Below are 25,499 nucleotides of genomic sequence, written 5' to 3' on the forward strand. Positions count from 1 at the left end.
TAACCTACTGGCAACATTCCTACCAAATTTCAAATAAAAATATTATCATTTAGATAATTTATTTGCAGAAAAATGACAATTGGTCAAAATAGCAAAAAAGATGCAGTGTCTTCAGATCTCGAATAATGCAAAGAAAACAAGCTCATATTCATTTTTAAACTACACAATACTAATGCTTTAACTTAGGAAGAGTTCAGAAATCAATATTTGGTGGAATAACCTTGATCTAAAATCACAACTTTCATGTGTCTTGGCATGCTCTCCACCAGTCTTTCACATTACCGTTGGGTGACTTTATGCTACTCCTGGCGCAAGAATTCAAGCAGCTTGGCTTCTTTTCATGGCTTGTGACCATCCATCTTCCTCTTGATCACATTTCAGAGGTTTTTTATGGGATTCAGGTCTCGAAATTGGGCTGGCCATGACAGGGTCCTGATCTGGTGATACTCCATCCACACCTTTACTGGCCTGGCTGCGTGGCATGGAGCATTGCCCTGCTGGAAAAAACATTTCTCAGAGTTGGGGAACATTGTCAGAGCTAAAGGAAGCAAGTTTTTCTTCCGGGACAACGTTGTACTTTGCCTGGCTGAGGTTTGTAAAAGACCATAAGGATTGATTTTGAGGTATGCTTCGGATCATTGTCCTGCTGGAAGCTCCAACCAGGGCCCATTTTAAGCTTCCTGGGGGGGGGGCTGTTAGGTTTTTATTTAATATCTGCTGGTATTTGATGGAGTTCTTGATACCATGTATCCTAACCAGATGTCCATGGCCTTTGGAAGAAAAACAGCCCCACAACATCAAAGATCCGCCACCATACTTCACAGTGGGCATTAGGTGCTTTTCTGTATGGCTATCTTTCTGTCTACGCCAAACCCACCTTTGTTGTTTGTTGCCAAAAAGCTTTATTTTGGTCCCATCTGACCATATAACTCGGTACCATTGAAAGTCTGCCTTACATTTGGCAAATTGTAGGCACTTTAGTTTGTTGTTGATTGACAGCAGAGGCTTTTTTCTGGTAACCCTCCAAAACAACCTGTGGTGATGTAGGTGGCATCTGATGGTAATTTTGGAGACTTTCTGACCGCAAGACTCAACTAATGTCTGCAATTCTCCACCTGTGATCCTTAGAGATTATTTTGCCAGTCGAACTATCCTCCTCAAGGTGCGTGGGGTCAATGTACACACACGTCGTCTTCCAGGCTGATTCTTAACATCTCCTGTTGCTTTAAACTTCTTTATTATTTCCATGATAGTGGAAATGGGTATTTCCAACTGTTTAGAGATTGTTTTGTGTCCATTTCTTGATTTGTGCAGCTCAACAACTTTTCATTGCACATCGTCACTGTGTTCTTGGGTCTTTCCCATTGTGATGAATGACTAATGGAATTTGGCCTGTGTCACCTCATATTTGTTCGCCAGTGGAACAGGAAGTCATGGTTGACCTCTTAAGAGTTCCTAATCAAACAGGTGAACTTAAAAATGTAAAACATGACTGGAAATATACTTCAGTTAGATTTCAATTATAAGATTTTTCTAGGGGTGCCAATAATTGTGGGACGCATGTTTTGGGGAAAAATATTTATTTAATGTCAACGTTTTTTTTTTTTCTTTCAAAAATTTTACTTCAAAGAAAAGGTAAGATTTTTTTGAATATTTTGAGTGAAAGACCAAGAGGATAAACAGCACAGACATATTTTTTCATAGCCTGTTTGCTCATATTCACTAGGGGTGCCAATAATTGTGGGCGGGACTGTATATGGGCCATTCTACCGAATTGATGCAAAGTCATGTCGGATACATTTTGAATTTTTTTATGGTTTATTCCCAAAACTTTGTCCCTATGTATATTGTACCATATCTAAAGTACACATATTTAATAAAAGAACAGTCAAGTTTTATATGGTATTTTCAGAATGTGTTGGAATGTTTTTCCTCTTCCAAAAATTGTCACTACCGAAACATCACATTTACTATAGTAAAAAAGTATTATTATTGACCTGTTCAGATTGTGTTTCCTTCCCTTCTCTGAAGAGTATTTTTACAAATATTTCTTGAAGGTTTTCACAATGAAATCCATAGAAATTGATTTTTTTCCAAATTTTCAAGTTCAATTTATTTGTTTCGGTAGTGACTGCACTGTTTCGGTAGTGACTGCACTGTTGGATGGATGTTCATTTCTCTCCCAAAATCATCCAAAAGGTGCTCTGGGCCGCCCTTTAGTCCACACAACACATTTATTTAAAAATGATGGGATTGAACTACTTACCATTTCATTTTGTCACTACCGAAATCATCTGGTCACTACCATATGTTTCGGTAGTGACCGTTTCGGTAGTGACAATTCTAGCTAACTTTAAGCATAAATAAAGAATTCTAGCAAGCCCACGGCTTGCAAACACATCTTTGAAGAGGTGAACACACATACAAACATAAGATTTTCCATGAAACCCCAAAAGGTTTACTTAATTGAAGAAAACATGCGTTTCGGTAGTGACAATTCTTAAGGTTACACGTCGATTTTCAGACTTTGGAACACATTTATATAAAAACTATGGGATTTAGCTACTTACCATTCAACCATGAGGAACAGGGATGCAGTGTCACTGCATGGTCAAAAATGCAGGGTGGTGGCTAAAACACAGGCTCAGCCAATGGACTAAAACTCTTGTGTTTCGGTAGTGACATGAAAACTAGGGACATGATTTTTTGAGTATAGTAAATTGATTTAAAAATTAAACCCACAATAAATCTAAATATTCCAAGTTCTGTTTCAACCCAATCATAAAGATCTTTGAAATTAAATCATTGAAAAAAATCTAAAAAAATTGAAAAGTGTTATTTAAAGGCATTGAAATTTAGATGTCAGGGTTGGGGACAGCTACTTCCCAATAGAAAGTACCCTATAAATGATGATTTTGTATATATTTAGCTTATCACTATCTCATGTAATGCATTGGGTTTATATAGACCATAACATTTTCTAATTAAATATCTATGCCTAAATACCTAATTGTTTTGTAAATAGTTTTTATTGTTGAGGGACTGCATATTACACAAATTCGGTAGAATGGCCCATATATTTTTTAGAGAGTGATATTTTACCAGCAGCCTTAGCGAAATAACACTAGGCCCTGTTATATAAGATTAAGAGTGAACACACTCCTCTACAGAGTCACCTGAAACCATATAATAAATGCTGAACCACTGTGTTTGCGGGGTGAAGAACAATCACTGCAGTTAATTATGGACCAAGCCTCCATATTAACCAAGCAAATTTAAACCTGATCATTGCAATGATTCCTCTTACGTTACGTAAGGTAGGCTTCCGTTTAAGAGTGGACACGCTCGTTAACAGTTACCAAAACAAGCTGCTTTAGAACTGAAATTGCGGGAAATAATCAACCGTCAGTCAGTTACCAATTAACAGTTCAAAAAGCAAAGGGTCAGAATTTTGAGAATAATCAAGTTTATTCAGACTAAAATGAGCAAACTAATAAACATGGGCTGATTTGAACTCCACTCCCTACTCAATACATCAACACACACAAACACACATGTCTGCAAATTAAGCTGCTTGCAGCTAGATATCTAGATAGCGATCTATACTTTTGCTAGGTAACTAACTATCTAGTTAAGATAACATCCCCAAACAGTTATGGCTATTGTCAACTAAAAAGTTACACTTTTGTGGACATCACACTTGCTATAATATTCAATATTACTTTATTTACCTTAAAGGTCACTTTGTAAACGGTCATTTGTTCTCCAGAGGGACCTAAACAATTATTTTTAACCATTCATTTTGTCAACTCTGATTTCTGTATGAGAAGAGCTTTCATTTGATACCACACATGATGGGTTTATACAATAATGTGCATCTGATAAAAAAATTGTATGGTCAAAAAGGGGGCGTGGTCTATTATGTCATTTTTTAAAAAGTTGCTCAAGGGTGCCTGAGCCGCACCCGTCAGATTCTGAGTCTACAACCCCTAAGCTATCAATTTATGCAAAAAAATTGCATTAGTACCTTATGTGACACCCACATTCCACAAAGTTCTACCTGACTACTAGTATTATTACCACTTTTAGTCTCTTCAATGTGTTAATGTTAAAATCAAAATGTAAATGTTGACGTCAAAATGTTAATGTTACCGTCTGGAATTGCACGCTGAGCTATTCCCTGGCAAACGCCAGCAAGTTGCCAGGAGCTAAACATACTTTATCAATGTTGAACAAAACGTCTCAAAAAGCCATCATGAATGTTTTCAATTTTAATCATTAAACATTTTGTTAATGGCCAACCTACTCCCGAGTATCCCAAGGTATGCAAAGGCACAACCTGAGAGCAATAACCTGGCGATCTGATACAAAGCCATAGCATTTCATTTACAAGCAAGTTATCGGACCAGTGACTTTGAAATACTTTCAGCAACATGCACTCACATCCCTTGAACAATAAGGTTACTAGCAGCTATCTTGCTCCACACGCTACTGTTCTGTACTTTAGATTGTCACCATCCTAACTGGCTAGATAGATACCTCGCCAGAGATGGAATAAAGAATACGAATAAATAATCTTTATAGGTTATTAGCTAGCTTGAAATATTATATACAGATCTTACCCAGCGGTGAAAGAACCTGACTAGTTACTTTAAAAGGTTGTGCTGGTGGTATTTAATGCGTCTTTGAGTATTTCTAAAAGCGCTATAGAAAATTGAATTATTATTAATGAAGTGTCGTGTCGTGGGGTTTATCATTTTTGATTGAGACCTGTATGCTTTTGCTTCGATTATTGATGTGTCCCTTTCGTTGTTGATCTTAATGTTTTGAATATGTCCTTCTACTGCATATTGCAGTCCATTTTGCCATGATCTCGAGGATATGGCGGATATATGTGTTCTACCACAGTCCCCGACGTTGGTCTCATCACACTCATGATTTTTTTTTTTTCTAAATATGATTCGATTTTGTAACGAGTAAGAGTAAGAGTTTCAGGAGTAATGTATCGGAGTGAAAGTATACGTTTTCTTTGCAAAATGTAGCGAAGTAAAAGTAAAAGTCAACAGAAATATAAGTAGTAAAGTAAAGTACAGATATTAAAAAAAAAACTACTTAAGTACAGTAACGAAGTATTTCTACTTTGTTACTATACAACACTGCCCAGGTCACAGGTGACTTTGTTGTTACAAACACTCGAACTACACGTACACGTGATTGACATCCAGTGCTGAAAGCACCGCCTGTGGGGGTCAGTAGAAATTAAATAGAACCCCATGAATAAATGATGAATAATCTGGGTTGTGTCTGACTGCCCTCTCTTTGCTCTTAGGTACCAACTGAAGTTGTTTGCACGCATGTGTCTAGACCGCCAGTATCTGGCCATAGATGAGATCTCTAAGCAGCTGGATGTTGAGTTGATCTTCCTGTGCATGATGGATGAAACGCTACCTTTTGACCTGCGGGCTTCCTTCTGCCGGCTCATGCTGCATGCACATGTGGACCGCGACCCTCAGGAACTCGTCACCCCTGTGAAGTTTGCCCGTCTCTGGACAGAGATCCCTACAACAATCACCATTAAAGAGTAAGGCTACCTCCCATTCAGCTCAGCTGCATGTCAAGCTCAGAGCTGCTCTGACCATGTATTCTACTGTTTTACTTTGACACAGCTATGATGCACACATGGATTACTCAAGAGATAATAAGAAGAATAAATTTGCCACCACAATGGCATTTATGGAGGAGTACCTCAATAATGTCTTGAACGATGATTTGCCTTTTGCAAATGAGGAAAAAAACAAACTGACCTATGAGGTATAGCATGGACCATTTTCTTTCCTCTTGAATAGAAACATACATTATGTCTGTACTATAGTTTTAATGAAAGATTTGGATATATGGATAATGTTAATATCATTGAATCTCAGGTGGTGAGTTTGGCGAGGCACCTCATCTACTTTGGCTTCTATAGCTTCTTTGAGTTGTTACGCCTGACCCGTACATTACTTGGCATCATAGACTGCATCCCCCACCCAGCGCTTCAAAACCACATAGTCCAGGAGGATGGCACTGGTGAGTTTTGTGTTTATCTTTTTACTAAGCTTTTTTAAACATTTATTTTATTTTGCGGTTTTACATACATATATTGTTGAGTTTAGCGACAGGCTGCTAGACACTCTTCATGTTAACCAACTAGTCCAGGGGTACTCAATTAGAAACCCAAAAGGTCCACTTGCCAAATTTCCATTCAGTCCAGGGTCTGGAACAGTGACAGTCAAAATCCAAAAACATAATTCCAACAAAAACGCTCGAACTATGCACAAAAGGTGATGTGGTCTGGCCTTATTTGGGCATAACAGGCGGAGGCACTGATGTAAGTGTTCATTAGTTGAGCGTGCTCCTGTATTTGTTTTTCACCATATTCATGGTTGAAAAGGGAGCTATGGTAAGGTATGCACGCTCTTATTGTGTGGCTGATCTAACTATTACACTGCATGTTGCTTGGTCTGTTTGGAGGTGGTTTATTTTTCTGCCCCTTACCTCAGACTTCTGCGGGTATTTCTGTTCAAAATGTGCATGCTTTGTTTCATAGTGACGTTTCACGGTACCACTTTTGACAAGGGAACCGTCTCATTGCAGATTAAAAACATCGATTTTGTGCTCCCCACAAGCAGCACAAATGCATAATTGTCAGTCCACTCTGTCTTAAATTTGCGATTTTTGGAATCAACTTTTCGTTTTTTGTCGGGTTTAAAGCACGCCATGATTTTCGTTTGCTGGGAAAAGATACTGTTCACAACTCTTTCTGCCCTTGTTGTTGCCAGTGACACACACAACCTGCGTGACCCACAGAAAGCTCGCAACCAACATTGAGTGAGTGAGTTGTCATAGTGATGCTGTTATTACAGGTCCTGATTGGACCTCTGGATTGAACACGGAAGATAGAAACCACATTGAGTAGGACAAGAATATATAGCGCGAATTCAGGCACCAATTAATACCAGCTTGGATCATGATTAAATTAGAATGTTGGTTTTGGCTTCGGTCCACATTTGATTGCGTCTGGGCCTGGATACGGACCGCGGTCCGCCTATTGAGTACCCCTGAACTAGTCTATAGATATCAAGCAATTTGAGTTCATTCTGTAGTTTACTGGATACAATTATGTTTTTTCCTTTGCTTCTGTTAGGGAAAAACATGAAGCGATCCATCCATGGGGTTGGGCAGATGGTGTCCACAATGGTGCTCAACAGAAAACAGTCCCCAGGACGACCTAGTGTCAGCCTGGATCGCTTCAAAGACAGCATCGACATGCAGGATGTTACTGTCATGGACACGAAACTCAAGATATTGGAGATCCTCCAGGTATCAGCTTAGTCAATTTCCATGAATGTCAATGGAACGATTCTTGCTTTTAGTCTGTTGATTCCACTTGGTTATATAGTCAACATTAGTGCCATTAGTGGTGGAATGTCAGAGCTTGCTAAGCCTTCTCTAAAGGCCTAACAATTTTCAAAATGAGGAATTAATAACATTCATAAGTATCACTCCCCTCCACTCCTCTCCAGGAAACACGCTAGGCCAAAGTTCTTCATTTACTGATGGATTTATTTCTCTCTTTAATTCATTTGAAATCCAACGTCGAACTGGTTAAAAGCAGTAAAAACACAATCAACAGACAATCAAACCCACAGAAATCAAAGAAATAAAGCATCATAAATAGACAAACATACCTCGTTGGCTGCATAACGATTGAGAGGGGAAATGAGGCAAGGTAAACGCAATCACACTCATCAGCTTGGGCTCAGCGGTATACTACCATGACCGCGAGCCGGCGTCTCAGGTCTAGTCAGGTACAATGTATGCTACCATAATAAAGGTGTGTGTTTGACCCCTGACCCCCATGACCTCACTTCCTACGAAACTAAACCCAATCATGAGAGAGACAAAAGGTAAAACAAACTTATCAAAACGAAAATAATCACCACAAACAAAACTTGAACAAAAATAAACAAAACAAAATCTAAACAGTTACACTCCCACCGAATCATAACTGATTTCACTCAAAAAATCATAAATGGTTCAAACTATTATAACCCTATACGGCAAACTGTGCAAAGTACAGCATTTTTGAGCCTCAAGCAGCACGACAATCCTTTGAACCAGTCTGTCAAGATACACAGGTTAAGAAGTGCGCCTTCCTAAATGATCCAAAGTTGAATCGCTCATCAATAGCTTAACCTTTCGAACCCTTCCATCAGAGCTTGGATAAACTTCAGCCACCCTTGCCAATCTCCATTGATTTCAAGGTGAATCATCTTCTAGGAGGATGACTATCATTGACTCTTGTATTAGGTTTATCCTTTTGCCACCTCTGTCTTTGTTGAAGATTGAGGAGATATTCCTTTCTCCATCTTGACCAAAATTCAGGGATATTCTTCCTCTCAATTAAAATTTGAAAGGATAACTTCCAGTGATTGAACTGCAGTGGGTCGCCACAGAAGATGGTTGGTTCTGGAACCAGCAGCCTATTTGCTGCTATGGCCTCAGCCAAGATCTTGAGTGTCATTTGAGAAACCACCCCTTGATGGCACACTTCTTGTTGTACTTCATGGTTCCTTTTTAAACTTTCAATTTCAACGCTGAATGCTTCCATTTGAGCCATTTTAATAATAGATACCTCTGCTTCTCGTCTTTCTTCAATACTTGTGGCACAACTTGGGTTTGACTTACAGCCACTGAAACATTTAGCATGACGCTTAAGACATGCGACAGCCTTGACAACTCTTCCAATCAGAGAACTTTGTCAGACGATCTAACAATGTCACATTTTCCGTTGCTTTGGTCCTAAACACATGGACAGCTTTACGTTCTGGATCATCCTCAGTGACTTCTCCCACCTTGTCATCTCCTACAGGCGCGGCTTCCTCTTGTGACACTACTGCAGCATCATCCTCCGTGTCTGTGTCAGATCCACCTTCCACTGGGGGCTCCTCTTCTGCCGGTGCAGGAGTATCAGCATCAGATGCAGCTTCACCTTCTGTGGGTGTCTCTTCACCCTCTACGTCTTCTGATGGTGGTGGAGCAGAAGCTTCCTCTGGAGCAGCAGGATCGGCCTCACCTTCTGTGGGTGCCTCTTCACCCTCTACGGTTTCCGAAACTGCTGCTTCTTCTTCTAAAGAAGCTTCCTCTTCCTCTACCAGAGCTGCTTCCTCTACCACTGCAGCTTCTTCTACCACTGCAGCTTCTTCTTCCTGCACTGGAGCTTCTTCTACCACTGCAGCTTCTTCTTCCTGCACTGGAGCTTCTCCCTCCACTGCAGCTTCTTCCTCGGCTCCTTGAATCCGAGACTTAACATTCTTCATCATAACCTTAGTAATAGAGGTGCTTTTTTCGAATTTGCGGCGCATGTCTTGAGTTGGAACATCAAGTTTTCTATAGGCATCGTAAATATCATTAAGTTAAGTTAATTCCTTTTCAATGCGGGTTACAAGTTCTTGAAGAATGACACTTGGAAGGTATTGCTGCACAGATCTTTTAGCCACTTTAGTCCTGACTTTCCAATATTCATAGACATTGTTAAAACGAAGCAGCAATAAGTTTAACTGGTCCATGTGTAGGGTTTTGCCCTTCTCTGTCAATGTACGTGATCGGTCACTTCTACGAGGCTCATTCTGTAGTTCCAATGCGCCTAAAGGCTGTTGCTCAACAACATCAGACTCATTGGCCTTTTGAAGCTCTGCTGAATTTTCTGGATGCCGAGACTCAACTAAAGGCAGGCCTTCATCTCTACCAATCTGAGACATAGTGGATTGTGTATTGCCTATGTACTGTTACACTGAGTCGCCGTCTTCAAACAATTACTAGCTACTAAACTTGAAGGGTTCATAAAGCAACTTGATGACAGCTTCAGCTACACTTGAACACAGTCGGCAATAACAATACAAACCTACATCAACATACAATTCAGCAACCTGGTGGTACACGTGCAAACATTTTCAATTCGGTTGCATGTCAAAGCCCCCAATATCAGTTTTAAAATGTCCTTAAAATGTGGCCATTAGGCTAATAAAGACAACCCATTATCATTGTTCATTGATTAAAGCTTCAAACAGTCTAAAAGAAAACATGAATGCTAAATAGGCTACTGCTTATCTGTTTCATGCCGTTCCTCCACGCGTCTTCAATCGCTGAAAAGCACGTTGTAAATCCGAACACAGTTCATGCTCGAAGTCACTTTAGGCAAGTTCTTCATTTACTGATGGATTTATTTCTCTCTTTAATTCATTTGAAATCCAACGTCGAACTGGTTAAAAGCAGTAAAAACACAATCAACAGACAATCAAACCAAACAATCAAACCCACAGAAATCAAAGAAATAAAGCATCATAAATAGACAAACATACCTCGTTGGCTGCATAACGATTGAGAGGGGAAATGAGGCAAGGTAAACGCAATCACACTCATCAGCTTGGGCTCAGCGGTATTCTACCATGACCGCGAGCCGGCGTCTCAGGTCTAGTCAGGTACAATGTATGCTACCATAATAAAGGTGTGTGTGACCCCTGACCCCCATGACCTCACTTCCTACGAAACTAAACCCAATCATGAGACAGACAAAAGGTAAAACAAACTTATCAAAACGAAAATAATCACCACAAACAAAACTTGAACAAAAATAAACAAAACAAAATCTAAACAGTTACAATAAGTCATATTTTAGTTTACTGTTACTAATCTATCTGCTTCTGCACATTTTCTCAATCACTTCCTTCTCCCATTGCATTCAAGTACATGATTCAAGAGCCACTAAGGGGTGGGGAACAGATTATATCCAATACATTCTTTTGATGTTTCTTGTCTCAGTGCTCTCATGTTTTCTATGCATTGGATCTCTTTACCCTCTCTCAGTTTATCCTCAATGTGCGGCTGGACTACCGCCTCTCCTTTCTGCTGTCTGTCTTCAAGAAGGAATTTGTGGAAATGTACCCTATGGCAGATGCTGACGCCACGTCATCAATAGAAAATGCAGGTACTCAATATTAAACTGATCCATATATAGACATTTTTATCATAAATGCACAATTGTGATCTATCCAATGGCTGCCATCTAATATCACAGCAGTTCATTTGGTGAGATGTTTTCATAAAACTGGTTTGTGATGATTTGTACCATTATCAAATCCATCTTAAATATTATTAAGGTAATTTATATTATACACAGGAAAATATGTTAAATACCTCTGTTGGTGCCGGACATCCCACAGCAGCCAAACCTCTCAATGTCACATTCAAGTAATCATACCAAAACAACCTAGAGTCTACACCAGTGGTCCCGAAACTTTTTAGGCCCAAGATCACCGACCTTTGCCTTGGTGAAGGCAAGATCTACCTATTGAGGTGTTGAGAGAAAAAGACTGTGCAGACTCCAAACTGCACTTACAGCTTATCTTTGTATTGGGCCTAGTTGTAATTGAATTAAATCAAACACTTTGGTCCAGCTTTCAAGTTGATGTGACCTAGAACACATTTAAGCAGGGGTTCTCAATTATATAAATTATCAATCCATCTCAAACTATAATTTTTTCTAAATTATTTCCACAGCCCATATAGAACCACAGACAGCAATTATTTTATTAGTTTAACACTGAAACTATGAGTCAGATTTCATCTTCATATCCAATTTGAAATCTCTATCTGTCTGCAATACTGCTCGTGGCCACTACGCAACTTCGGCGCTCTCACACTTGCCATGCATACATAGTAATAGAAAGCATAGCAGCATCTACTGTTTGGGCAAACCTGGATACAGGGCTGTTGACGATGTGTTTTTCGCCTGGAAGTCTCTAGAAATCTGGCAACTTATTCAATTTCAAGTTCAATTTAAGAATCCTCTTGAGATCACTTCAGCTGTGTTCAGAGATATTTTCTGACTATGGTCTTCCGAAGTCCGTAAGAAAACAGTTTGAAAATGAAAATTATTTTTATTTTTATTTGTTTTGGAGATCGACAGGGAAAGTCTCCAAGATCGACACGTCTACACCATGTATCATTCAAGTAATCATACTAAAATAACCTAGAGTCTACACCATGTATAAGACCACATCACCACAACCATCATACTACTAAAAACATCACCAACAAAGAGATGCCTTCATTAGCATGTCCCTGGGCACCTTCCTTCATTAGCGTTTCATTGAATTTTGACATCTCAAGGTACACCACCACCATTATTGAGAGACTTTACCAAAACAACCATGAACAAATCAATTAGGGTTCATCAGCTATACTTAGGACCAGTTGATGGTGCCATCTTCAGCCGTACTTCTGTCTCGTTTCTTTTAGTAGCTGTAAGTGTGCCCTCTTGCAGCTTGGGATGCAATATTCTGCAATATAGGCAAATAACATCACATGAATCCAGTTAATACAACACTGTGCTATCATATCACACACCCTGAATGATCTCCCTGTAACATTAGGTTTGCATATGCAGTTCTGTCTCCTTAAGCCTCCTACCTAGGCTAGGGAAATCCCAGCAAAGGTTAGGGCAGAACATGTGTGTGGGCTTGTGGGTCTGTCTCTCTGTTCTCTCTCCCACCCGCCTTCCCCCCTAATGTACCGCACGACCTGATGTTACTAGTTAGCTAATAGCGTAATGAAGAAGCCCACAAAATGATAGTTTCAGATGCTTTGGTAGCACTTTACAGATCGGTTATAAGTGGGTAGTTTCATGGCATTAAGTGGGTAAAATCATGGTAGCCACTCATACGAATCGGCAATTCACATTTTTGAGGTTGTTTCTAAACAATAATCCACCAAGTCAATAACAAAATGTAATTTTGTCCCAACAAACAAAGTGTACCACTCAGTACCATGATACTTATTATACTCATTACATGATACACTTATAGTCCCGCTCAGCAGTATTGGCACCCCTAGTGAATATGAGCAAACAGGGTATGAAAAAATATGTCTGTGCTGTTTATCCTCTTGGTGTTTCACTCAAAATATTCACAAAAATCTTACCTTTACATTGAAGTTAAATTATTGTAAGAGAAAACAACGGTTGAGATTAAATAAATATTTTTTACAAAAACATGTGTACCACTATTATTGGCACCCCTAGAAAAATCTTATAATTGAAATCTAACTGAAGTATATTTCCAGTCATGTTTTACATTTTTAAGTTCACCTGTTTAATTATGAACTCTTAAGAGGTTAACCATGACTTCCTGTTCCACTGATGTACAAATATGAGATGACACAGGCCAAATTCCATTAGTCATTAATCACAATGGGAAAGACCCAAGAACACAGTGACGATGTGCAATAAAAAGTTGTTGAGCTGCACAAATCAAGAAATGGACACAAGAAAATACCCATTTCCACTATCATGGAAATAATAAAGAAGTTTAAAGGCACCCAGTGCAACTTTCGAGGCTTAAAAATAAACATTCAATATCTAGTCTTTTTTACACGTAGTAAGTTTCAATAACTCCATACCATTACATATCGACATTCAACGAGCAAAGATGAGACGTCGTTGTGTGGTGAGAACTGATAGAAAATCGATAACAACAACAATCGCCGCCATTTTCTTAATTTTTTGTAACCTACAATAAATAAAGCAGGATTCCAGTCAATGGAAAAATGGCCTCTCCCCACCGGCGATTGTTGTTGTTTACGATTTTCTATCAGTTCTCACCACACAACGACGTCTCATCTTTGCTCCTTGAATGTCGATATGTAATGGTATGGAGTTATTGAAACTTACTACGTGTAAAAAAGACTAGAAATTGAATGTTTATTTCATTGAATGTTTATATAAAGTTGCACTGGGTGCCTTTAAAGCGTCAGGTGATGTTAAGAATCAGCCTGAAAGACGACGTGTGTGTACATTGACCCCACGCACCGTGAGGAGGATGGTTCAACTGGCAAAATAATCTCCAAGGATCACAGCTGGAGAATTGCAGACATTAGTTGAGTCTTGGAGTTAGAAAGTCTCCTAAACTACCATCAGACGCCACCTACATCACCACAGGTTGTTTTGAAGGGTTGCCAGAAAAAAGCCTCTGCTGTCAATCAACAACAAACTAGAGTGCCTACAGTTTGCCAAATGGAAGTCAGACTTTCAATGGGACTGAGTTAAATGGTCAGATGAGACCAAAATAAAGCTCTTTGGCAAAAACAACAAAGGTGGGTTTGGCGTAGACAGAAAGATAGCCATACAGAAAAGCACCCCATACCTACTGTGAAGTATGGTGGCCGATCTTTGATGTTGTGGGGCTGTTTTTCTTCCAAAGGCCCTGGACATCTTGTTAGGATACATGGTATCATGGACTCGATCAAATACCAGCAGATATTAAATGAAAACCTAACAGCCCCCTCTAGTAAGCTTAAAATGGGCCATGGTTGGAGCTTCCAGCAGGACAATGATTCGAAGCTTACCTCAAAATCAACACAAAAATGGTTCACCGGCCGCAGAATAAAGGTTTTGCCATGGCCATCACAGTCCCCCGACCTAAACCCCAAAGAAAATCTGTGGGATGAGCTGAAGCTGAGTCTACAAGCGTTGACCTCAGAATCTGAAGGATCTGGAGAGATACTGTATGTAAGAATGGTGTCAGATCCCGTGCCATGTGTTCACCAACCTTATCAGGCATTATAGGAGAAGACTCAGAGCTGTTATCTTGGCAAAGGGAGGCTGCACAAAACATTTAATTAAGGGGTGCCAATACCTGTGCACACATGTTTTGAAGAATAATATTTATTTAATGTAAAAAAAAACCTTTTTCTCTCAATTATTTTACCTCAATGAAAAGGTAAGATTTTTATGAATATTTTGAGTGGAAGACCAAGTGGATAAACAGCAAAGACATATTTTTTCATAGCCTGTGTGCTCATATTCACTAGGGGTGCCAATACTGCTGAGCGGGACTGTATTTCCGATCTGTATAGTAAAGTGTGGCTTCTTGCCTTCCATTTCATCAGTCAATCTTTCCCTGCCGCTGCTGACCAAAAATGCTCACAGAATGAGTCCAATCACCATTGGACTGGAAAAGTGTTGAATGCTGGTATTTTGGGAAAGCTAGTAGGTTTTTGTATCCATCCTGTACAATTGAAATTTTCCAATATAGCAATCTCTAGTGGTCAAAAAAGGCAATTATGGTGGGTACCATCCCTCTTCATGAAGGGTGAGTACCGTCCCTCTTCATGAAGGGTGAGTACCGTCCCTCTTCATGAAGGGTGAGTACCGTCCCTCTTCATGAAGGGTGAGTACCGTCCCTCTTCATAAAGGGTGGGTACCGTCCCTCTTCAAGAGGCCGGTGCTTCCCCAGAATGATCGCAGGATCTGTATGAAGCCCTTGTTATAACATGACCTTAGTTAAACACAACTCTGACAGCCAGGAAGTACGTGATGATAATCTGATGTGAATGTCATCACCACAATGAGTGTTTATGGGACCAGAACATACTATGTGGCCCTATGCCTCTACAGTATGTCTTTCGTATAATACTTGTCATAATTTCTTAAAATTGAATTTAGTAATATCCTGTTTTAAACAGGGCAACCACATAACTGGTGTTGTGTAAATACAATGTGGGTGAATTGTGTCTGGATATTGTCTAAATGTTACGTAAGTGTACAAAAATCTTTTTTTTTAATTTTCTTCGACCAGCTACTATTAATCTGCAGTACATTGGGGAACAAGCTGAGGCAATGTTTGGTGTTGGGTAAGTGAAATGTTAACACCCAATTTAGTTTATTAATGTTTTTTTTTTACAGTTTCTGTACTACATATAGACAGAAGGCATCAAGTTTATGGTTTGTATGTATTTGTGCGTGTGTGTGTGTGTGTGTGTGTGTGTGTGTGTGTGTGTGTGTGTGTATGTGAATGTGCGTGTGTATATGTGTGTGTATATGTATATATATTTTTTGTCAGCAGAAAGGGTAACAGCATGCTGGAGGTAGATGATGAAGGGGGTCGCATGTTCCTCAGGGTGCTGATCCACCTCACCATGCATGACTACGCTCCACTCGTCTCCGGGGCTCTTCAACTCCTCTTCAAACACTTCAGCCAGAGACAGGAGGTCCTGCACACCTTCAAACAGGTACTCATGACCTCTCACCCCTTCAAACAGGTACTTGTGTACTCTGACCCCTTTAAACAGGTCTCTGTTTTTTTATGTCCTTGTAAGTTCCTTGTCGCAGGACCTGCGACATTACCAGATGGGACGTGTCGTAGTCACGCATCCAATTCGAAACACTATTCATTCACGCCTGGAAGGCTGAGACGCGTCAATCATCTCCTGAGCCCGCCCCCTCAGGAGCGCATAAATACGCACAGCAGATGCCGTCTCTTCCTCTTTCCAATTTTCGACGTTAGGTATTCGTACCTAACATCACACTTCTCGTTACGCTCAAGAAAATGTAGCTCCTTGCTAATTTCTCGTGTGCTTACACTCTTGTAGCCGGTGAGTCGGGTTTATCCCTTCACTAGCTCTGAGTGCCTCGAGTTTATTGGCTTGTTTTATTCTGTAGTCGAGTCACTGTATTGTAACTGTTACTAGCCAGTCGCTTACTAGCTTGCTAACCACCTGTTAACGTGCTTTGTTACAATTACTTTCACTCGCACTAATTCTTTGTATTTGCAGATATGTCTACCAGACAGGCGTACCCGGACTGCGGGCACGCCAGAAAGAAAGGGGACCGACACTGCCTGTGCCTGGTCTGCTTAGGCAAAGACCATGCGGCTGCTGCCCTCGGCGAGGACGACCCCTCGTGTGAACTCTGTGCAAAGATGGAGTTGGCCAGAGTCAGGAAGCGCCTGGCGTTCTGGGAACGCAGGAGCTCAGGGACGCGTATGCCAGTGCCGGCTGGGGGGGCTCCCCCATTCATGCTGCGTGCTCCCTCCGCTTCAAGCAGCGTGGTGTCTGGCATCCGCCCTCCGGCCATAGCCTCACCCGCTAGGTGATCACGGAACGCGAGGCGGTGGAGCTACCCTCTAGCTTCGAGGAGATGCCGGCCCTTGAACTGGACTTCGGGCTGGACACCGAGATCCTGCCCGAATCCGACGAGCTCTCGTCGGAGAACGAGGAGATGGATGTAGCCGAGCAGCCGCCCGTCACTTCCAGGACCCTGGGCCAACAACTGCATGAGGTGGCACTTAGGGCTGCAACCCACCTCGGTCTCCCTCTCCCTCCACCTCCCGTCGTGCAGTCTTCCCTGCTGGACGGGGAATTCTACCGCGGCCCTCCAGCCACGGCTCCCAGCCTCGGCCCAGCCTGCACGACTGTGTGGAGAGCTGGCGCGCATGCGCAGTGTCCTGGCGCGCATGCGCAGTGTCACCTTGGGTTCTAAAAACCATATCAGTAGGCTACACTCTCCAGTTTGCCCGTCCCCCCCCGAAGTTCAGGGGCGTGGTTCAAACGTAAGTGCCACTACACCAAACGCGTTTCCTACAGGAGGAAATAGACTCCCATCTAGGAAAGAGAGCAATACAGCCTGTACCTCTCGGAGAAGAGAACAGGGGGTTCTTCAGTCGCTATTTTCTAGTCCCAAAAAAGGACGGAAAATATCGACCAATCTTAGACCTCCGTATTCTGAACAAAGCTCTCATGACGATGAAATTCAGGATGCTGACCCCTCGTCTGCTAGTTCAATACATAAGACCGGGAGATTGGTTCACCTCCATCGATCTAAAAGACGCATATTTCCATATCCCGATTCACCCCAGACACCAACAGTTTCTGAGGTTTGCATTCGGAGGGAAGGCTTCTGCGCGCTCCCTTTCGGTCTAGCATTGGCTCCAAGGGTATTCACAAAATGCGTAGAAGCCGCCATCGCACCATTGCGGCGACAAGTCTTGCAAATTCACAATTACTTAGACAACTGGCTTATTTGCTCGAGGTCGAAAGAAGCGGCGTTACAAGAGTGCCATATAGTGGTGTTGCACCTACATCGGCTAGGCTTCATGGTGAACAGACAAAAAAGCGTTTTAATTTCCAGTCAGTCCGCTCTCTTGCTGGGCATGATATTAAACTCCACCTCTATGGAGGTGGGTTCATCTCAAGGAAGAATTGAAGCAATCAGATCGTGTGTAAGTCAGTTCAAACTGAAAAAGAAAGTTTCATCCCTTCTCTGCCAAAGGCTGATAGGAATGATGGCTTCGGCCGCTATAGCGTTACCTCTCGGAATGCTACACACACGCCCCTTTCAAACGTGGTATCTCTTTTTTTCAGGAACAGGTGCAAGAGGGTGACAGTGGATGCCAGGTGCCTGAAAGCTCTGGCGATCTGGAAAACGCCACACTTCCTCACATCGGCACCTCCGATGGGCATAGTGACACGCCGTTTAGTAATAACTACAGACGCTTCCACGTCAGGGTGGGGAGCAATCTGCGAGGGGAAATCAGTAAACGGCCTCTGGTCTGCGGCGGAGGCCGAGTCACACATAAATGTCTTAGAACTAAAGACAATTTTCTTGGCGCTGCAGCACTTTCTGCCCTTAATAAACGGTCAGCACGTTCTAGTCAGAACAGACAACACATCAGCCCTGGCGTATATAAACCGCCAGGGGGGTGTTCGGTCTCCGACGCTGCATCACCTGGCATCCTGCCTGCTCTTGTGGGCAGCAGCTCGCATCAGTTCCCTCAGAGCAGTTCATGTTCCGGGCCACCTCAACTGGGGCGCGGACTTGCTGTCGAGGGGCAATCCAAAGGCTGCAGACTGGTGTCTTCACCCTCAGGTGATCGAGCAGATCTGGCTACGTTTTCACAGAGCTCAGGTGGATCTGTTTGCCAACAGAGAGAATGCCCACTGCCCGCTCTGGTTCTCGCTGAGGGGAGACAACTCCCCGTTAGGTGTAGACGCGCTAGGCCACCAATGGCCGAACATGCGTCTTTACACTTTCCCCTGATCTCTCTCCTTCAGCAGGTGCTGAGCAGGATAAGGGACGAGGGCAGATAATTAATATTAATAGCCCCCCATTGGCACAATCGACCATAGTGCACAGATCAATACAGGATGTCAGTGCAACCTCCCTGGACGCTGCCTCTATGGAGAGATCTCCTGACGCAGGCGCACGGCACGATATGGCATCCCCGACCGGAGCTATGGCAGCTCAGAGCCTGGCACCTGAATGGAGCAGGCTCATAGCTTCGGGGCTGTCTGATGCAGTGGTGTCCACAATACAGAGTGCTCGGGCTCTGTCGACACGATCCCTCTATATGCTGAAGTGGCGCAGATTTGATCAATGGTGTGTCGCGCGTCAGTGCGACCCTATCAACTGCGCTCTGAGCGTCAGTTTAGAATTCCTGCAGCAGTTATTTGACGAGGGGAAGGCGGCTTCCACTCTCAAAGTTTACCTGGCGGCTATTTCGGCCTGCTATGCAGGCATTAATGGTAAAAACCCCAGGTAATCACCCTTTAACGTCACGCTTTATGGCTGGCGTTAGGAGTCTCAGAGTGCCTGAAAGGCACTTAGTACCCTCATGGGATCTGCTGGTGGTTTTACGCGCTCTCACAGGTCCTCCGTTCGAGCCCCTCGAGACAGTAGACATGAAATTTGTCTCATTTAAAACCGCGCTGTTGTTGGCTCTGGTGTCAGCAAAACGCGTGGGTGATTTGCGGGCTCTGTCAGTCAGCGCATCATGCCTACAGTTCGCGATTGCTGGTGACAAAGTGGTTATGCGTCCGAATGCAGCTTACACGCCTAAGGTGGTGTCAACTCCAAGTAATTGAGTTGGCAGTATTTTCGCCCCCCACTTTCGCTTCGAAGGAGCGCTTGAATAAGCTGTGCCCTGTGCGCGCTCTCCGACCAGCTATTTGTGTGCTTTGGGTCACACGCGAGGGGCAGACCTCTTTCAAAACCAAGCCTTTACCGTTGGTTTGTGGAGGCTATAGTTTTGTCTTATAAGAGTTTATCTTTAGAGCCACCAGTAAAGTTGCGTGCGCACTCTACTCGGGGGGTCTCTTCCTCCTGGGCCTTATTGAAAGGCGTCTCAGTCGAAGATATTTGTAAGGCTGCAAGTTGGAATTCTCGCCACACTTTCATTAGATTCTATATGTTAGATGTGTCTATTCCCTCTTTCTTGCAAGGAGTCTTACACGCTGAAAATTCAATAGCTCCCCAGAGCCTGTGAATGGTTATTAATATGAACGGTTGCCAGCTTACACGTTAAATGCTGACGTTCCGATACATGGGGAAATCATGTAGACAGACGATTGGAGATCGCTTTAGTGTGCGTGAGAAGGTTATTGATAATGTATGTGTTCATTAGCTTTTATATAAATGCAGATGAACCGTTATATGAGAAAATCATGAAGGCAGGTGATCAGGGATCACTCTGGGCTACGTGAAAGGAAGGTATAATAATGCATGTGTTCATCAGCTTTTATATGATAAATGCAAATTAACCGATATAAGGGGGAATCATGTAGGCTGGTGATCAGAGATCTTGTAGCCTATGTAAAAAAAGGGATTGCCCCGTGATGCTAACCGCCAGCTGTCGTGAGAGCCTCTTGGGAGGTCAGAAGTACGGGTACTGGTTAAGGTTGATTGACACTCTATTTTTCACGCGTGAAGGGATACGGTCCCATCTGGTAATGTCGCAGGTCCTGCGACTAGGAACGTCTCGGTTATAAACGTAACCTCGGTTCCTTTAGTGGGACCGCAGACATTACCAAGGTTTGCGTGTACAGTGTCCATTCTTCTTGGAGTGGGTGTGTTCTTATGTTACGCTTAAATTGTCCAAGAGGAAAAGACGGCGTCTGCTGTGCATATTTATGCGCTCCTGAGGGGGCGGGCTCAGGAGATGATTGACGCATCTCAGCCTTCCAGGCGTGAATGAATAGTGTTAGTACTACGTCACATCCCATCTGGTAATGTCTGCGGTCCCACTAAAGGAACCGAGTTTACGTAAGTAACCGAGACGTTACCCAACATGTTTTTTTGATTAATTAAGTCAAACACATTGAAGACTTAAGAAGTTAAATTAATGTCCTGGAATGGTTCTATCAACAATCGCATACACATATTGACATTAACATTAAGCATGCTAAAGCAACTTACAAGTGAGGAACAATGCAAGGAAATAACTAAATCAAGGAAAGGAAATTGAAAGTAAAGTGCCAAAATGATATTGATGTTATGTGAGTTCCCTTCCCCCCTATACCCCAATCCCTCTTTCTGTCCCCCCTTTGGGCCAGCCTCAGGCAGATAGCTTCCCCTTCTGAACTGATTCTGCTCAAAGCTTTTTCCTTGGGAGTTGCCTTGTGCTTGCTACAGGAGGTTCAGGCCTTGGGTTCTGTAAAGCACTTTTATGTATTGTGAGGGTTGTACATACACATGTTATAGATGTAATAGATGTAATTAGAATTTACTTTAAATGGTGGCTGTTAAACTTGTACTACCCAAGATATGCTGCATGGTAAACTCTGTGAGCTCATAGTGAGTAATGTAGACATTAAAAAGATTACTATATTCAATAGGTAACAATTCATTAATATGACTTATGTTGCAAATGGTTATTGATGTGGCTTAAATCCATCCGATGAAGAGAAAGCTGTGATGTTTTCAAAATCCAGAGCTCGTCAAAGCTCATCTTTTATGTTAATTATTGATGTGCACCTGCACGTTAGCCTTCTACTTTTGTCCGGCTTCCAAGCCCAAGCGGCATGCCTATTGTTTTGCTTCCGGACTAGCTAGATCCAGCGTGGTGCTGTGACTCTGTAAGGCTGACCTGGCTATATTCCATTATGTTATCAGTTAAAGTCATAATAAATCAATGACAGTGAATGTGTTTGGAGTTTTTAGTTTATAAAATGTCAAGAAAACAGTAAAGAAAGTTTGTGTAGGCCTCACAAAAATCAAGGGGCTGGTTGGGGAGACAAAAAATAAAGGACCTCTGTAGGACCTTAAAAAAAATGGAGGCCTCTGGAAACAGGCCCAGTGTGTGACAGCTGAAAAGTAAAATATAAAAAGAAACCATGCTGCAATTAAACACTTCCCCTGTTCTTTAACCATTTGAGAACCATTGGATATTGGGTTCAAGGCTCTCTTGTGCTTCACCAGCCAATCCATGAAGACTCAGTTGTCTCCCAGCATCTCTTCCGGTGTACACATTAAAATCACAGGTGTAGCCATTGCTACTATCGGCTAGCACCCATAACTTCAGACCCCATTTTGTTGGCTTGCTTTTTATATATTGCTGAATTCCAGACCTTTGCTTGCTTTTCACCATTTGCTCATCCACAGCCACATTTTGAAAGGGCTGATACAGAGCTTTGCAGCGCTCCTTGAAATGGTCTGGCTTTTCTCAGCTTATCCTTTCCATCCTCAGCACTTGGGTCAACTACATGTAACATGGCCATAAGGGCCTTGAAACGCTCCCGTGACAAGATAGACCTTGCTCAAAGCCCATGGTACAGGGTCTTTGTGCTCCAGAATCTAACATCCACCAGACCACAGTATAGGATAAGGGCAATCATCTGCTTTATTTCTCCAGGGCTTGTTTCAGTCCATGCCCTACTCTTGTCAACAAAAGACTGCTTTCTCACTGACACCCCACGCATAGGAGTTAGTGTGGGCAACAATGTCCTGAAGGATCTGCACAGAAAAAAACAGCGGGAAAAAAATCAAGAGCACGTGTCATTGTCCCCCTAAGAACCGGTTTTACTAAATGAATGCCAGCAGGTCTTCTTGGTGAGAAAACGGGAAGCTCATTTGGGTCATCATAACTGCTGCCGTGTTCACTGTGTTGATTCTGCACTGGTCTCCTGGCTTGTGGGCCTCTTGGTCTCCTACCTCTCCCTCTAGCTGGTACTGGGTTGGCTGCCAGACTTTCATCACTGCTCTCCTCATAGCACTTTTCACCATTACCTAAGCTGCAAATCAATTGATCAGAAAAACAATCAGTTCGTTGTCTCAGTACTTGTACTCTGTACAATGACAATAAAGTTTAATCTTATCTAATCTAAAGTTAATTTTCTTTGTATATATATATATATTATTGTAAAGACGTGAAATTACAAGCACACAAAACCTTGATGTCTCAAATCAACGAAATATTGACATAACTACGCTGAAAACATAACTACTTTCAAAATTGTTTATGCATTAGGTTAGAACAATATCTTAAAAAAGAAGACAAATACTCCTTTATCTTTTCTTGTAAATGTCTTATAAGTCCATGCTTGCTTTCTTATGCTAACGCCAACAGAGTCGCAGGCTCTTTGCAAATATTTCAAGGTGCATACTAGCACTTTGCGGGTAATACATGTTCGCCCTCAAAACATTCTAATGAAGCTACACATGTAGTCAAGTTGAGAGCCGAACACAAATGGATAAAGTTTATTATCTACTCCAAGAATCAAATGAGGATAGCATGTATATCTGTGACTACCTATTGGGTGTGTGTATTTCAGTGAAGGTTACCTCATGACAGAAACGCTTTCTCCTCCGCTTTCTCCATCGCTTTCTCCCTCCAACCCTCTGTTCAACTCCAACTCCTCTCCACTTGATATCCCTCCAACCTCTGAATCGACATTGCTCTCCTCATCACTCTCCTCATTCATAAGAATCGCTGCTACCTCTTGGGCGGAAAATCTCGGATTCTTGTACGCGGTCTCTTGCTTGCTGATGCCATCTTCGTTTGTGGCGTGAGAAGCAGGGCTTGTTTTTTTATATAATTTGACCAGCCAATCAATAAGACAGATGTATACGTCATGCAATCTGATTGGATGTCTTGTGGCTTTTGTAAAACATTTTTTGTTCACAAATATGTTATTATTCCTTGTCATGGCGGCAATACGTCATCGTTCTAAAAGGAACGATATTAACATGGGGCGGCACCAAGGGGTTAAATTAGGAAGCGCCATTCCACCTTTATGCTTGGCTAATTGAAGTGTTGTGTAATCTACCCTAGGTTTCTTTCCATCCCAACAAACCTAGAAATAAGTTAATCCCAGGCTTTAAATTAACTCTGTGGGATCTCTACTGGTAAGGCCTGAAATAGATACAGTATTCTTGGTAAGATGTTCATCTTAATTACATTAATTCTATCGCCAAAATCTAATGGGTTTGTGGACCACCTCTCAATGTCATTTTTAATGTCTTGGATAATCGTGTTGTAGTTTGACTTATATAATTCACTTAGGTCTTTTAAAATGTTCACCCCTAAATACCTCAATGATGTCCCACTTTAATGTATATTTATTTTTGATTTCCTCTGAAGGGATATAATTAAATGTTAGCAGTTGTGTCTTTGCAATGTTTAGTTTATAGCCTGCATAGTAGCCAAAATCTTCTAAGACTCTCATCAATGTGGGTAGTGAGGTTTCAGGTTCTGTCAAATAAACCATAACATCATCCGCAAATAGACCAATCAAATGGTCCTCATGACCTATTTTAACACCTTGTAGCTCTTCATGCTGACCAATTGCCTGGGCCAGGGGTTCAATGTAAAGACTGAATAATGCTGGGCTCACACAGCAGCCTTGCCTTCTACCTCTTTTCAGTGTGATTGTTGAGGTAAGAGACCCATTAATATTGATCCTAGCTGTTGGCTGCTGGTGTAATGTTTTAATACACTTAACTGACTGCTTATTAAAGCCAAATCTTTCTAAGGTTTGGTAGAGAAATTCCCAATTGACTCTATCAAAGGCTTTTTCTGCATCAAGGCTTAGTAAGACAGTGGATTTATTCTCCTTTTGTATATTATCTATAAATGTAAGGTCCTTCTGATACTGTCATGCGTTTGGCGATTCTTAATGAAGCCCGTCTGGTCTTCATCTATTATATCTGGGAGAATATTTCCAAGTCTTTTTGCAATGATTGTCTTGTACAATTTTTAATCAACATTGAGAATTGATATAGGTCTGTAGTTACTACTGTATTCCCTAGTTTTCCCTTCTTTGGGGATTACTGTAATGATTGCCTCCTTCCTTCCTTTGAAGGCTTTATACCACTCTGATGCAAAACCATCACTGCCCGGGGTCTTATTTGATTTTGAGTTGCTAATTGCATTCTTAATTTCCTTTAGGGTAATTTATTTCGTCATAGTATCGTTCTGTATTTCACCAATGTGAGGTAAATCTAGTTTGCAGTGCAATTACATCAAACAATGATTTGAAAAAATGCTCATCGCTGTCTGGCAGTGCATATATATTTATCAAGGTTACCATGTGATTATCAAGCTTTCCCTTCACAATGACATATCTGCCTTCTTTTAGTTTGAGCGACAAAAAGAAATAAAAGATAATCTTATTGGATATAAGGCTGATAACCCCCCGTCTATGACTGTGTTGTTTATATCTAAATCGTTTTAATTTCTCATGTTCTGGGCGAGAAAGATGGGTTTCCTGAAGATAAATTACATGAACCTCCTTCTTCCATTGCTCTTCTCCTACACTTATATTTGACCTTGACTACAAAAATGGAAGATTCTATAGCTAAGCTAAAACATTTCACTTAGCTATGTCTAACTGGCTTGCAAAGAATC

At 41.7% G+C, this 25,499-nt stretch overlaps 1 protein-coding gene across 1 annotated transcript in view; it reads left to right on the top strand.

The window, feature by feature from the left end:
* itpr3 (inositol 1,4,5-trisphosphate receptor, type 3) overlaps positions 1 to 25,499 on the top strand; it is a gene marked incomplete at both ends in the record, with an annotated part of 155,198 nt that overhangs the window by 44,140 nt on the left and 85,559 nt on the right. Inside the window, 7 exons of the mRNA XM_080853365.1 lie at positions 5,330 to 5,581; positions 5,667 to 5,811; positions 5,925 to 6,069; positions 7,187 to 7,362; positions 10,909 to 11,029; positions 15,678 to 15,732; positions 15,945 to 16,110. Coding sequence (XP_080709491.1) covers positions 5,330 to 5,581; positions 5,667 to 5,811; positions 5,925 to 6,069; positions 7,187 to 7,362; positions 10,909 to 11,029; positions 15,678 to 15,732; positions 15,945 to 16,110 — 1,060 coding nt within the window. The remainder of the gene's footprint in view (positions 1 to 5,329; positions 5,582 to 5,666; positions 5,812 to 5,924; positions 6,070 to 7,186; positions 7,363 to 10,908; positions 11,030 to 15,677; positions 15,733 to 15,944; positions 16,111 to 25,499) is intronic.

The sequence above is a fragment of the Sprattus sprattus genome (assembly GCF_963457725.1).
Source record: "Sprattus sprattus genome assembly, chromosome: 16".
Taxonomy (NCBI): Eukaryota; Metazoa; Chordata; class Actinopteri; order Clupeiformes; family Clupeidae; genus Sprattus; species Sprattus sprattus.